Source organism: Habropoda laboriosa, unplaced genomic scaffold, assembly GCF_001263275.1.
Source record: "Habropoda laboriosa isolate 0110345459 unplaced genomic scaffold, ASM126327v1 scaffold145, whole genome shotgun sequence".
NCBI classification, from domain to species: domain Eukaryota; kingdom Metazoa; phylum Arthropoda; class Insecta; order Hymenoptera; family Apidae; genus Habropoda; species Habropoda laboriosa.
Window position 1 is genome coordinate 349,153 of NW_017100307.1, and position 14,585 is coordinate 363,737.

Sequence of the window (14,585 nt, forward strand, 5' to 3'; positions counted from 1 at the left end):
CATACGTAATTCTTCGGTAGGTTATTGTACATAAGAAATTATTAAAGTGGTTATTACTCCAGGTTTTACGATACCTCAAATTTCCTCACATTTGCGATTTTGCTAATATCGATTGAATTTCGATAAATCGAGGAGTGAACGTTACCGTAATTTATAAATATTTTAAATGTTTTACATTGAATCAAAATAAAAAATATATTTGTTGATATTTCTTAACTTAATTTATTCTTAATTCTATGAATTCAGAATTAACAAGTATTGATAATGTATTACAGTGCCGTGGATTGGAAATAGAACTTTAAGTATTTAGTGTCTGTCCATATGACACGTATGATTTAAGTGTGTTTATATTAACTGCTATATTTTTAAATAATACATAATTTGTTCCATGTATTTAGCATATTTAAGATAATATAATGGAATTTTTAACATTAGTGCACATATTGGCACTTGCTTTAGTGGTAAGAAATAAAATCGTTACTACTTAACCTATTAAGTGGGAATCAGCGTGGAATAAAATGTATTATATTTATCGTATAAATTGGTGATAATAAGGAAAAATTAATGTGTACTGTTTTTTAATACTCATTATACAATTAACAATGTATTTTTAGGCGAATATTGTGTCAGCGGAATTTTCAGCCGACGATTGCAAAAGTTTAGGATTTAACAAAGCTAATTTACTTTGTTCCACCTGCGAGGAGTTTAATAAACGTGGCTTAACAGAAATATGGTAAGCAATTAAGAACGTGCAAAACTTGTAATTTAATGTTTTCCTTATTAATATCAAAAAACAATATTTAACAATTACAGGGACAATTGTAAAGAATGTTGTTTAAAAGATGATGACTATGACGCATCCGGATTAAAACGCTATCCACGTGCTATTCTTGAAGTTTGCACATGCAAATTTGGTACATATCCACAAATTCAAGGTAAAGATTCTTATTCCATATTGGAAATAATAACACAAATATTTTTTATGCACATTAATTTTGTTGTTTACAGCCTTTATAAAAAGTAACCGACCAAGTAAATACAAAAATTTACAAATAAAATATGTTAGGGGCTTAGATCCAATAATCAAATTATTGGATGCAGACAATAAAGTTGAGGACGTTTTGGACATACATAAATGGGATACTGATTCTGTTGATGAGTTCTTAACAACTCACCTTTCTATGGATTAATATTATTAATCATGGTATATATTTAAACCTTATTTTATTATGTATTTTGAATGTAAATAATCACGTTTTCTGTATAATTTATACTCGTAAAGCAGTATTTTATTTACACTGTCGTTCCTACTAAATTCTAAGAATCCTTTAATTCTGCTACATGCACATTTATAATACATTTATACAGTATTTATATTAAAAGGGTGCAGTATAAAGAAACATTCTTTTTTGTTTCTTAGATTATTTATTATTTTATACGGTTCTACATACTAATACACAAGAGTCCAATGTTGGAATGAAACAAATTTTCAAATGTTTTAAAAGTACAATGTCACATTTTATTACTTAGGTGCTTTAGTAAACATTCATTGTTCTTCATGATTCTTACAGAAATAAAAATAATATAAAGAAATAATGAAAGCTATATCACTTGTTACTGACACATTATGTGGCGATTAGAACCAACTTTTTTATGGACGCAAATTGTTGTAAATTAAATTACTTTTATAGAGACTATAATATCAAGTATAAAGGCAATTGTTGAATAATGATCTTTTGTATTAATTTTTTTTACAACGCCTTATGTGTCACACAAAAGGTATGTCCTACAATAAAATTCTATCAGATTATTGAAAAGAAATCTATTACAGTGTCTCATATTATGAACTTTGATTACAAGTATTTTATTACAATTAGGCATAAACAGGATAAAATTCGTATCAATATCTTAATTTTATTGCAAGATACATTTAAATTCTTCATTAGCAGAAGCCTAATAGGAATGAATCTTATATAGTTTGGATTATGGTTCTTATTTTAAAAACCATAAAATGTTTTAATTACTTGAATATTAAGAGTATTTCCTAATATATAATCAATGTCCATACGCAAAAGCATACCATTTTACTTTTTTCCTTATTTCTGAAATCTATTACTTTGTTTAACAATCTGCACGTACTACACTTCATTGTGAATGACAATATGTAATTAAAACGCTTTAAATAAGCTTGGATAGATTAATTGTAAAGGTCACATTTACTTTTATAGCGTGAATGATACATGAATGATCCTACATTCTATTCATACATGTAAAAAGAGCCATAAACATTACGGCACTCTTTTTTTCTCTTTTGTCAAAAGATATAAGAAAAAGTTTAATTACTTAAACATCGATGACTTGAAGATATCGAATAAACTAATGAAACCTAACATTAAATGTCACACTAAATGATATAATAATTATGAAATATACCCAAGCTTATTCTGATTTTGGAATAGAAATCATTTTATCGTCGAGCTCTTCGCGCTCGAGGGCTACCGCGACCACGTGCAAAACCTCGGCCACGCGAGGGAGGTTTTATTTGTGGACTTTCTCTTTCTAATTTTTGCGCAGGTTTTTCATGCTCAGTGTGTTCTTTCTCATCTCCATCGTCAATTAAATTACCTATTTCCGCTTCGTTATCATTGTCAATGTCAGCCCACATTTTATCGACAGGTGTCTTTTTTTCCTGGGTATTAGTGGCATTTTGTGAAGGTTGCTCGCTACTGTTTTCAGTATCATGAGTTTCTTCTTCAGATTCTGCATCGGCTTCTAGTGGATCATACTTTTCATCTCCATCAGTTTTCTTTAAAGCATTTGGGTTTTCAGTACTATTTTCTTGCACTTCTTTCATTTCGACGTTATTTTCATCGTCAGAATGAGTAACTTTACGACGTTTCCAATGTGCTTCGTATTCTTTATCATTTTCCTGAGTATTTTCGTTAGCCTATAAAAATGAGGAATTTACAATTTTACGTTTTGCGATACGTATTAAAATAAATTTTGTCGACTAAAAAATTATACCTCTTGTTTATCTGTTGCTTTTTGTTCTGCGGTTTCTGTACTTGAAGTTAAAGCCTTTACTTCTTGCACAAAGTTTCGGTAATGAGTGATACTACGTAAATGAGCATTCATATCATCAGCTAAAAGCATAAACCTTCTGCATTTTTCACAATAAAATCCTTGAACTTCTTTCACCATAGATTTTCCTGGAACAGTACATATAAGTGAGTTTCATATTGATCAAGATATAATACAAAGCTACACTTACACATAGCGCAAGTACTTACCAATGGACACTTGATTTTGCCGGCAATATTTATAAGATGGAATTTTGAATTTCTTTTCACTTATATTCTCAACAATGTCCGTAATATATTCTTGTTCTCCTGCGATATCTTCTTCTTTTTCGGGTTTATTATCAGGGCCAACATCTTTCTCTTCATCTTCAGTAGTACGTACTTCAGCTTCTCCTTTTGCAAGTTTTTCTATAAAAAGAAAAAAGAAGGTTAAAATACAAAAATTTGGTAATACTTAGTACAAATATAGTTACTTTTTGAATACCTTTCTTTTTATTTTTTCGTTGTTCTTCACACTGTACTGCATTCTTCATGTGTGCAGGAGTTAAACAATGTTCATCGTATTCAATACGTGATGGGAATTCTTTTAGACAAGGGAAACATCGTGGATGTAAAAATGTTTTTAGCTGTTGATGCTTTTCACTCTTCCTATGAGTTGATAATGTTCCGTAGAAGTTCAAATCGCACATTGTACAATATTCTCGTACATTAAGATCCACAGAAACCTAACAAAATATAGGTAAATGTTTCATATTCTTTAAGATATTCAGCTGTTACTTCTACAGATACACTTACTTTCTTCCCACGGCGTTTCGAATTAGTTAAACTAAGTTCACGCTGTTCTTCTGCTACTCTTAATTCGTGCCTCATCAGATCAACTTTTAATTTATACGATTCATCTAATTTTTCCATCATCAACTGATGCGCTCGTCCTCTTAAATGATTTTCGAAGGACTATAAAAAGTAAAGGAATTAAAAGTCAAAGTTTAGTTTGACCCTAATGGTATGGTAAATACAAAATATTTACATATCCATCCCACATGTGTTTGTTGCAAATATGACAGAACATGTGACTCATCGGAACCTCTGCGTAACGACTTTCAGCATGTCTAGCTTCTGACTTCTTGCCAGTCATCTTTGCATCTTTCTCAGTTATAGATGAATTTCCGTCCTTTGGAGCTGCTTCATCTGTTGCAGGTTTATCAGACTTTTCTATCTCGGTATCGTCCTGAGTCTTTTCTCCTGTTTCCTCAGTCTTAGCAATTGAATCTTCCTCAGACTCCTTTTTTAGATCTTTCCAATCAATCTTCTTTTCTTCAGACTCTTCATTTTCTCCGCTAATATAGAAACAAACACAAAATTGTTACTATAGTTACAAATATCAACGAGATTCATTTTGTGTTTAAGGTGATATAAAATATTATATCTATTATGTGTTTTAGTGAAAACACATGTACACAAACTTTTCTATATCAAGAACTAGAAAGAAATTGGGCGTGATATTAAGTTAAAAGAAGATAACTCACACTTCTAACAACTGTAAAAAAATTTAATCAACCTATTATTATGAACAAATATCTGGATAATGTGTATTGTAAGAAGATCATATGGGGCATATTTTTTATGACTGTGAAATACTAGAGTTATGAGATTGTAGATAATCTAATTTAAATTTGAAATGTGAGTTGAGTTTAATCAACAATGAGGAGTGAATATGTAACATAATATGTAGACATATGTATATACGTATATATACGTATGTATTTTTTAAAAATCAGACAAGAGAAAGGACACAATGCTAATTCTTTAGCAACTATACCGTACGTACGTAAGAAACACCGTACGTACAGAGATAGGTGACAGAATGAGACTTACTGAAGTTTGAAGAAACTATTCACAATCACCAGGAGCTTACCTTGTTACAGCAGGTGCTTCTGCTTTTTCATTATCAGAGGTCTTAATGTCCTGCTGTTCCTTTTTGGCAGTCTGATTTTGTTTAGAGGCAGGAATTGGTTTAGAAGATTTATCGTTGCGATGCTGAGTTTGGTTTCCATTCATACGCTGACTGCCAGACTGGGGTGCACGAGATTGTTGTGCAGATGGACCACGTCGCCCAGCAGGGCCATCACGGGCGCGATTGCCCATCTAGTCATGTAGGTCAAATGACCAAACCGTCATGAGAAGTATCTGATATAATTGTGATTCTTCTCGAATCGAATTTGGCTTGATCAACCACTGGGATGTTTGAGGGAGAAAAATATTCTACTCAATTCGGAAGCAGGACGTATTTGATGTTTCAATGAACACCAAAGGTCAGTATTTCCACAGTTTAGTGGAAGGGGAAAGGAAAGTAGTAGTAGACAGTTGAAGATGCATACAATTGTTGCATCATCTACCTTTGTACAGGCAATGATCTTGTCGATCATAAGATATGATATTTATAAAACACATACTTTTTTCCTTTGAACATAGTTCAATAAAGCTGAATGAAAAATAATTAACAAGAAGAAGAAGTTAAGTCAGTGAAAAATGCATCTTGCAATCAATACTTTTGAATAATATTCTTCCATCAATTTTAGCTGCAATGATGAATAGAAGACTTGGGTGGAATATAAATGAACCAAGTCAGATGACAAACATATCTGCATGTCTACATTGAAATTTGTTACACAAAGCCACAGTTAACTTCCACTACTAAAAATGAGAAATACTATTTTGAAATCAATACACGTCTTGCTATCGTGTTATTTAACGAAATAACATTCGGTAGTAAATAATTCTCCTATGAAAATCATGTGTGGCAAAACTAGTCCAACAGTACGAATCATCACTTATACTTAGTAACTTCACAGGGTAGCCATGTAGCATGTAATCCACTGACTGAAAGCCTCATTAATGAATCGATCAATGAACATAAAACAGAGAATTTCAAACTTTCAAACTAAGGACTGGTGTTGTTGATGTAAAAAAAAAAGAAGTGTGGACTAAAGATTGCCCTTATAATTTCCATTCAAAACAATCTGCATACTAAATAATAATCATGTATTCATACCTTATTATATGGTTGTGGTCGTTGATTCTTCATTGGGTGCCTAACAGGACGATCATTAAAAGGCCCTGAATTAAAGTTCTGTTGATTTGGAAAGTTAGGTCCTGGTCCAGAATAGTTACTGCCAATGCTTAGGAGTGATGGTAACTGTTGCAAATATAAAGTATTATTTGTAGTACATTATACTGTAATAAAAATCATAAATATATGTATAACAAATTTTTTACCGGTGGTACTATTTCTTGTTGACCACGAAGTAGATTTGTAAGAAGGTTACTGGCTATTGCTAATTGTGCTTGTGGTGATACTAAAGGCAAATTGTTATTTGGTGTTGGTAAAATTCCTCTGCCAGGCATCATACCTCCTTCCCAAGGATTCATTCCACCGCTTCCACCTCCTCCACCACCACCTCCACCTCCTCCTCCCATTCCACCACCCATGCCTCCTCCACTTCCTCCCATGTTACCACCCCGTCCCCCACCCCCCCCGCCTCCACCTCCACCACCTCCACCTCCACCTCCTCGATTATTAAAGTTTCGATTCCCAAAGGAATCACGTTTTATTCCTCGATTGAAAGACATTGTACCTAGAAGTAAATATATAATGAATATATTATGATAGAATAATATATAATTATTTTATAATTACAATATATATTTTTATACATATGTTTAAGTATAAGTTATTTATTTATTGCAAAAATCATAATTTCACTTTTTTATCATACAATATAAATTTTTATTAAAAACTGCTTTATCTCACTGCACAATCTCGTGTTTCTACGCTCCCCATTTTTAATTTATAAATGGAGTATGAAAGGACGTCTATTTCCGATATAAGAGTTAGATAATTTCTAATAATTTACTCACTTGGGCGTTTACGTTTAAAACAAGAGTTTTCAGTTATACTTATTACATTTTAAATAAACACAAAAGTACATATTACATTTGTAGTAGAAAAAATAATTATTCGAAATTTTCTCGGTTGAAGTTGTACATACCAAACGACGCCGTACAATGTGACTATTTGCTAAATGTAAAAGATATTTATTATGATATGAATTTTCGTTTATTTTATGTTTAAATAATGTAAATTGTATTAATAATTTTTAATGCATAATTTTTATGCTAAATTGAACAAAAAATAAAGCACTACATACCGTAAAAGCAGCAACTTCAACTGCAGCACAAGAAAAGGAGGCAAAACGGAAAGCTCAAGGAAATGGAGTCACTAAGCGTCTACCATGAACTAGAACAGTAAAAGCAGCGTTCAAAATGGTCGACATGAACACCAATTGTTGTCTTTGATTGGTTAATACTAACTGTACTAAAGTCATAAAATGATCTAAAAATATATAATGAATTTGGTTTTTTCCTCTTCGCAAAACAGCAGTTTAATTGCCTTATAATAATTTTCAGGAGAGTAATGTTTAAGGTATTACTTAAATGTTATATAATAAATTGCAATAATTCATTTCTATGTAATAAATGATTTTAAAAAAGTTCAAATTGAATTGTTTCGTTTCGTTATAATTGCAAATATAATTAATTGAAATAAATTAATTAATCGATTTTTATCGTATTTAAGTAAGTGAATTAAATACTTTATTTTGCCACATTTATTTATTTAAAAATCAAATAAGTTTATTTTCCTTTAATGAAAATACTTCCAATACTTCATCCTACAACGTCTATAGGTAGCGGTATTGCACGTGCAATTTGTAATTAGCGTTTATACAATTTGCAACTTTTTGTATTATTTGTAACAATTGAATGTCAAGATCGTATACGCGCTACAGATAAGTCACTAATAATATTATTAAGGTACTTGTACTTAAACACAGTTATATGAAATTTTAAAAAATTAAATGTATCACGTAGTAATTTTTTGTAGAAGTGTACCGGTAATACCCGGTGTTTAGAAAATAAAATTATGGGAAGTTCGTTACATGTTGCTTTACACTTGTAATATTTTTAGGAATCAACTATTGTGTTTAATGATAAAGCATAATGTCAAATCAAAGACCAGTCTCCTGTGGCCTTGATTTTTGTGCTGCACCAGATTTGAGTAATTGTCTCTTTACCGCAAATTCAACAAAGTAAGTACAAAAGAATAACAAATTGTTATATGTACTTTACAGTTCATTTTTTTCACTAAAGAAGAAATTTATTATTGATCAAATTTACAGGTATGAGTTTGTATGTGTACCACTTGTTCACCCATTATTTAAAAGAGAATTTATTTGTGGAGATGCAAAACAACGTTCTGGCCCATTTACCAGACCAGATATAGTTTTATGTAGCTCTGGTAATGAAATTGAAAAATAAACAAATGATACTATAATCAAATTAATATTACAATTTATCTTACAGATTGGAATACTTTAATTATTGGTAAACTATCACCATACATTAAAGTTGATTCAGTAAATCCTATTATAAGGAAAAACAGTATAGAAACATTACACCAAGAATTAACTTTGGCAAGTCATTTGGGTTTGGTAGGAATCACTTTTAAGTTATCAAAAGGAATAGAAGAAAACATAAATCTTGCTAGAATCATCTGTGATAAAGTTACAAGCACATGCAGTTTACAGGTATATTAATTAACAACATTTATTTATTGGATGCTTATAATGTGTAGTTCTCTAAATTTCATTCTAGGCTTGGGTTCAAGTACCTATGGAAAATCCAGTTAAACAGGCTTATTCTTACAGAGAAGAAGAATGTGGTTCAGTTGAAAATCCATGGGAGTGGTGGAATGCCTTCAGAATAATTTGTGACTATAATAGAAAAATTGGTGTTGCATTAATTGTAAGCCATGATTTGCCTGATCAAGAAGAGGTATTAAAAAAATTATTTTTTGCATGTGCCATAAATGTTGAAAATTCAAAATTAACAAATCTGATTGAATTACAAGATTGATAGGTGGCTAGGAGAACCAGTTAAATGTTTGATCTTTCCAACAACATTATTTATTACAAATAAAAAAGGATATCCTGTGTTAAGTAAAGCACATCAGGCCTTAGTAAAAAAATTTTCAATGTTAGAAGTACAATTTGTACTTACAGGAGCAAATCGGTATCAAAGTATTACTTATTATCATAATTATTTGGAGTACTTATGGAAGGTAAAGTTTATTTTTAAAAAATTTTAGAAAATGATTTATTTCAAATGCTGTTATTTAATTCTAATAATTTTATATAGGGATGTCAAATGAATGGACCAGTTGAAAGATATGCTAAAGGCTATGAAGATTATTTGCAGTGTCCTTTGCAACCACTTATGGATAACCTTGAATCTCAAACATATGAAATATTTGAAAAGGATCCTGTTAAATATACACAGTATCAAACTGCAATTTATCAAGCAATTATTGTAACAGCAGCCAGGACAGGGGACAGAAATAGAACAATGTAGTTTTTACAATATAATTATACTCAATTACAAAAATGAAATACTATAAATTAAAAATATATAACTTTGTTTCAATTTTAGAGTAATTATGGTTGTTGGAGCTGGAAGAGGGCCTTTAGTTCATGCATGCTTAAATGCAGGAGAAATGGCAGATCATCCAATTAGAGTATATGCTGTAGAAAAAAATCCCAATGCAGTATTAACGTAAGATTTCAACTGCTACAAATTTTGATGTTTAGTATTTACAAATATATTTTCCTAACTTATTATGTATATAGTTTACAAGCACTCAAAGCAGATATCTGGGAAGACAAAGTAACAGTTGTGTCTTGTGATATGAGACAGTGGGTTGCTCCTGAAAAAGCTGATATTTTGGTATCTGAATTACTTGGTTCTTTTGGTGACAATGAACTTTCTCCAGAATGTTTAGATGGGGTACAAGAATTTCTAACAGGTACATCTTTATTGCAAATATTATCAATTAATATTATAATTTTTGTGCTGCTTTTTATAAATTATTTAATGGTGTCATTATGTTAGATGATGGTATCAATATACCATGTTCGTATACGTCATATATTGCTCCTGTACAGTCATCTAAATTGTACAATGAAGTACGACATTGTAAGGATAAAGACAAACATCCTTTAGCTCATTTTGAAACAACATATGTAGTCCATCTTCAGAATAAGTATGACATAGCAAAACCACAACCTTTATTTACATTTAAACATCCGAGTAGAGGTCAGTAAATCGGTAACACTTTTAGACTTACCATTAAACAATACAGCTGTAATAAATATTTTACTTTCAGTATGTACCGTTGATAATTCAAGATATGCAGCGAAAGTTTTCGAAGTACAACAAAATTGTGTACTGCATGGTTTTTCTGGATATTTTGATACAATTTTATACAATAATGTTACATTGAGCACAGAACCGAGTACTCATAGTCCCGGAATGTTTAGCTGGTTTCCTATTTTCTTCCCAATTAAGGTAAAATAAATTGATGTTATTTATTAATTGGTTAATGTCATTTTACATGAAATTAAGTGATTAATTATTGTAGGAACCAGTGCAGTTAAAAGCTGGGGACCAATTAATTGTTCACTTTTGGCGCCAATGTAGTCCTAAAAATGTCTGGTATGAATGGTGTATTAGTAACCCTTTTCCAGGACCTATTCATAACCCTGGTGGTCGTTCTTATACTATAGGTTTATGATTTAATTCCAATTTCTGTGATTCGTCTCTTTCTAAAGGAATTTAATTTTATAACAATATTTTTGTAATATGACAGTAACGAAAATTTTTTTAAACTTGGTTTCTTAAAACACTCAGCATGCGGCAACTTTTTATGTACATATACTATTTGTTCAGGCAAACAAGTAATATGGTACTTTCTGATTTAAATACTTAAAATAAATTTCTTAATAAAATCTTTTCAAAATAGTACAAACTACTTACAATATTTATTTATCCAAAAATTAAATACGTGATCTCTGGAGCAAATTTAAAGATTCCATCTCTCTTCTACTATGTAACTGTGTTTAGAAAATGTGCCGCGAAACCAATACTTACAGCATTTATTTGAATTTCTTCAGTAACACCCTATTAGTCTTTAAGCATTCATGATTATCTTCTTTGTTTTTCCATTTTTATGCATTCATCTCATTTTTACATACCCTTACATTTAATTTTTATTTCTTGTAAATTAAAGGATTTTCTGGTCTTTCATAAGACAGATCTAATATGGATGCAGTTCAATAAACATTTTTTTAGAATGGAGTTTCACATTTTTGTTTATAGATTATTTACATTGAACATGGAGGTCACTGATATTGTACAACTTTGATAACATAAATTACAAGTTATCTGTTAAGTATGTTTCTACTGGCCTTTTAACCTCACGTGATCACACTCGGGATTTCAATAACACCACGCATTTTCTGAAACTATTAAGAGCCTTTTATTTCTAAGCTAAATTGAATTTTTCTGAAATTATCACAAGTAAAAAATTGAAAACTACTTATTTAAATGAAAGCAATATCAAACATGTAGTTATATAAATTTTACGTCATTTTTTTGAATAAAATTATACAATGTATCCGAAACTTGATTCACATATTTCTCAAATAATTTAGATTATGTATTTTATAATTACTATAAATAATGTGATTATTAAACTCTAAAAAACAACGTTCCAATTGACATTTACTTAGTAAATAATTATATACATGTCATTATATTTGTTCCTTATTAGTTTGAATTGTAAGATGATGAAATGTATGCTACGCGATAAGAATAGCGGATAATGTAAAGAACATATGCTGTTTCATAAAAGTCTTTTAATCATTCGTTCAAATCGCGCGTTTCATTCATATTAAGCTCTGCCGGCATTACGGAAAATTTATGAACTCAGTCGAGAACGAAACATTACAGACGGCACGGGTGTAGTAAGGTTAAACTTTCCGATTGTTTCAAAATCGAGAAAATATAACTCAGAATGGCAAAAGTACTTGCACAAATGGCAAAATACACCGTACAAAAATTTCCACGTAATTCGAAAGAAAATTTATTCAGCCTTTCTACGCCAAAAGTGCAATTACATGCTTCACGTTCCATTACCACTACTCGATGCTTGAATGCCGGTAAGTTTGAAAAATGATTTTTTCTTAACATTTTACAAAAATTACATGTTATCAATGATATACATTCGAACAAGATCTTAATATTAATAGTACAGTTACTGATACTTACTTTACCACTATAATGATATAAAAAAAGTGTTACATCACAGAATTATATCAATAAAATTTGAAAAACATTTCAGTTGCATTAAATACTTAAATATTGCTCTTGTGAAAATTAAAGATTTTCTGAAACTAAAATTTTATTAATTTATAGTAAATGATATAACTTTTTCTGTTTCAAAAGCTAACTAAACTTATTATTTCTCGTGCAAAGTTGTAAATAAAGTTTTTTTTTCATGTTTTAGAAAAATTATATACAGAAAAACATGAATGGATAAGAATTGATGGTAAAATAGGTACAGTTGGAATAAGCAATTATGCACAAGAATCACTGGGTGATATTGTTTATGCTCAGCTTCCAGAAATTGGATCTATGATAGAGAAAGAAGGTCAGAATGTTTATCTAGATGTTTCTCAAAATAAAAATTAAGTACTTTATAGCTGATTTAAATTAATTTTCAGCTGAATGTGGGGCATTAGAATCAGTGAAAGCTGCTTCTGAATTGTTTAGTCCTGTCAGTGGAAAGGTTATAGATAAAAATGAACTAGTTGAAAAAACACCCAATTTAATCAACACTTCTTGTTATGAGAAAGGATGGTTGTTCAAAGTGGAAATAACTAATCCAGATGAACTTAAGAATCTAATGAACGAGGATGCATACAATCAATATCTAAAATCAGATCCAGTATAAACATGTTATGTTTCTAATATGTGTAAAATTATTTAGTAATGGTTTAAATTGTATTGTTCCCATTAATTTGTCATCAGTGCAACAGAAGTGTCAACATTCTTATTTATTTAAAGTATACAACAACAACCATGCATGATTATGTGTTAGTATTCAATGTCATATCAATCAAATGTAAAACAAGTAGTTTTCAATTGATTGTTGGATTAAGTAAAAATATAGTGCCTCAAATAAAGCAAGTTTTTAAGTTGTATATTATAATCAGAAGTTTGTATCATATCATTACAAATATAAAAAATAATTTGTTTTTAAATCATAAAGAGGCACAATTTTATATGTAAGATTAGGCAATGTGTTTAATGAGATACAAGTAGTGTAATATGTAAACATTGTGAATTAAGAATATGAAGCTAAGTGCAGTAGTTAGCTGATGTCTTTATTAACCACTGTGCATTTTCTTATCTTGTTACCATATTTGTACAAAGCAAACAAATGTTTTAATATACATGTTATTCGGTATACGAATGACATCATTGTTACAAATTATAATAAACTTTGTGTTGTACATAAACGCATTTAAATTATAATAACTTGTATATATAATGAAACAATTGAATGTTTTGAAATACTATTTGTAAATTTCTGAAAATTGTCTGCTTAATAATTTACATAGTACCATCCTTTACCCTCCTTTTGAAATCTATCGTTTGTCTCGTGGTCATTGCACGTATTTTACAATAATACCAAAGACAGGAGTGCGATAAGGGAATCATTATTGTTTAATAGGAGTTCAATCAGTATAATATATAAAAAATAGCGCTGTCAATCCTAAAAAGGAACAGTTATCAGTTAATAATAAAGATATATTTACAATCAATCATTTTTTTTTTCTACATAATTTACAATTGCCAACTCCTAATGGCAGTGTTAACAACGCATAATAGATCTTCTTTTAATGTTAATTCCAATTATTTATTGGATCAAAAAATCACATCGATATTAAATTAGTTCGTTTGCCAATTATAATTGGTAACTGTACATATTTAACACAATGCTTATAACACCACTATTATCGTATTTCCTAATTACAATTATTAATAAACACTTTATAACAGAATCGAGCGGACGATTAAATAGGATGGACATATACAAAGATCATTGATTTAGGGACATATTTAGAAGAGACAATTTTCGTTTTTGAGATAGTTGTGTTTGCGATTTTCATAAGTTGTTCCAAAATTATCAGACCGACACGTTCTACAAGAAGTCTTAAAGATGAATGAAAGTACAATAAATAAAGTATTGATTTAACCCAAACAGCAACATAAGAGTAAGTGTAATTTTGGAGGCTTCGTTGATAGTTGTGAAATTTCGACTGAAATATATCATACATGTCATATACAAGTATAATCTAATTTGGAATAAACATAATAATAACTAAGATAGTTAACATGGAAATATAACGGGTACAATACTTGAATGGAACTTTTATATTCTGTCGATACGCATATTACAGAAGTTGTAGACTTAAAGTCTACATAGGTAACATTCATACATTCCATTTAATTTGCTATCTGGGTGTCTATTCTGAGGTATGTGGT

General features: G+C 30.0%; 4 protein-coding genes across 4 annotated transcripts; 3 read left to right on the plus strand and 1 right to left on the minus strand.

Moving 5' to 3' along the window:
- Window positions 1-315: 315 nt before the first annotated feature.
- On the plus strand, window positions 316-1,190 carry LOC108574077 (15 kDa selenoprotein). Its single transcript, XM_017936589.1, has 4 exons — window positions 316-461; window positions 615-733; window positions 814-935; window positions 1,009-1,190. The coding sequence occupies exons 1-4, from the start codon at window positions 417-419 to the stop codon at window positions 1,188-1,190; spliced, it is 468 nt and encodes a 155-aa protein (XP_017792078.1). The 5' UTR covers window positions 316-416.
- A 1,277-nt stretch (window positions 1,191-2,467) lies between these two features.
- LOC108574057 (zinc finger protein on ecdysone puffs) lies at window positions 2,468-7,323 on the minus strand. The gene is made up of 10 exons (XM_017936567.1): window positions 7,289-7,323; window positions 6,357-6,715; window positions 6,133-6,276; window positions 4,996-5,225; window positions 4,108-4,417; window positions 3,876-4,034; window positions 3,565-3,805; window positions 3,291-3,488; window positions 3,025-3,209; window positions 2,468-2,947 (listed from the first exon to the last, which is right to left on the minus strand). Exons 2-10 carry the CDS (start codon window positions 6,708-6,710, stop codon window positions 2,468-2,470), a joined length of 2,301 nt encoding a protein of 766 aa, XP_017792056.1. The 5' UTR covers window positions 6,711-6,715; window positions 7,289-7,323.
- An 815-nt stretch (window positions 7,324-8,138) lies between these two features.
- On the plus strand, window positions 8,139-10,885 carry LOC108574068 (protein arginine N-methyltransferase 5). The gene is made up of 11 exons (XM_017936579.1): window positions 8,139-8,227; window positions 8,318-8,436; window positions 8,502-8,725; window positions 8,793-8,972; window positions 9,049-9,258; window positions 9,336-9,544; window positions 9,627-9,749; window positions 9,824-9,999; window positions 10,086-10,289; window positions 10,360-10,541; window positions 10,615-10,885. The coding sequence occupies exons 1-11, from the start codon at window positions 8,139-8,141 to the stop codon at window positions 10,765-10,767; spliced, it is 1,869 nt and encodes a 622-aa protein (XP_017792068.1). The 3' UTR covers window positions 10,768-10,885.
- A 1,029-nt stretch (window positions 10,886-11,914) lies between these two features.
- On the plus strand, window positions 11,915-13,102 carry LOC108574076 (glycine cleavage system H protein). Its single transcript, XM_017936588.1, has 3 exons — window positions 11,915-12,193; window positions 12,541-12,684; window positions 12,758-13,102. The coding sequence occupies exons 1-3, from the start codon at window positions 12,049-12,051 to the stop codon at window positions 12,985-12,987; spliced, it is 519 nt and encodes a 172-aa protein (XP_017792077.1). The 5' UTR covers window positions 11,915-12,048; the 3' UTR covers window positions 12,988-13,102.
- The last annotated feature ends 1,483 nt before the right edge of the window (window positions 13,103-14,585 follow it).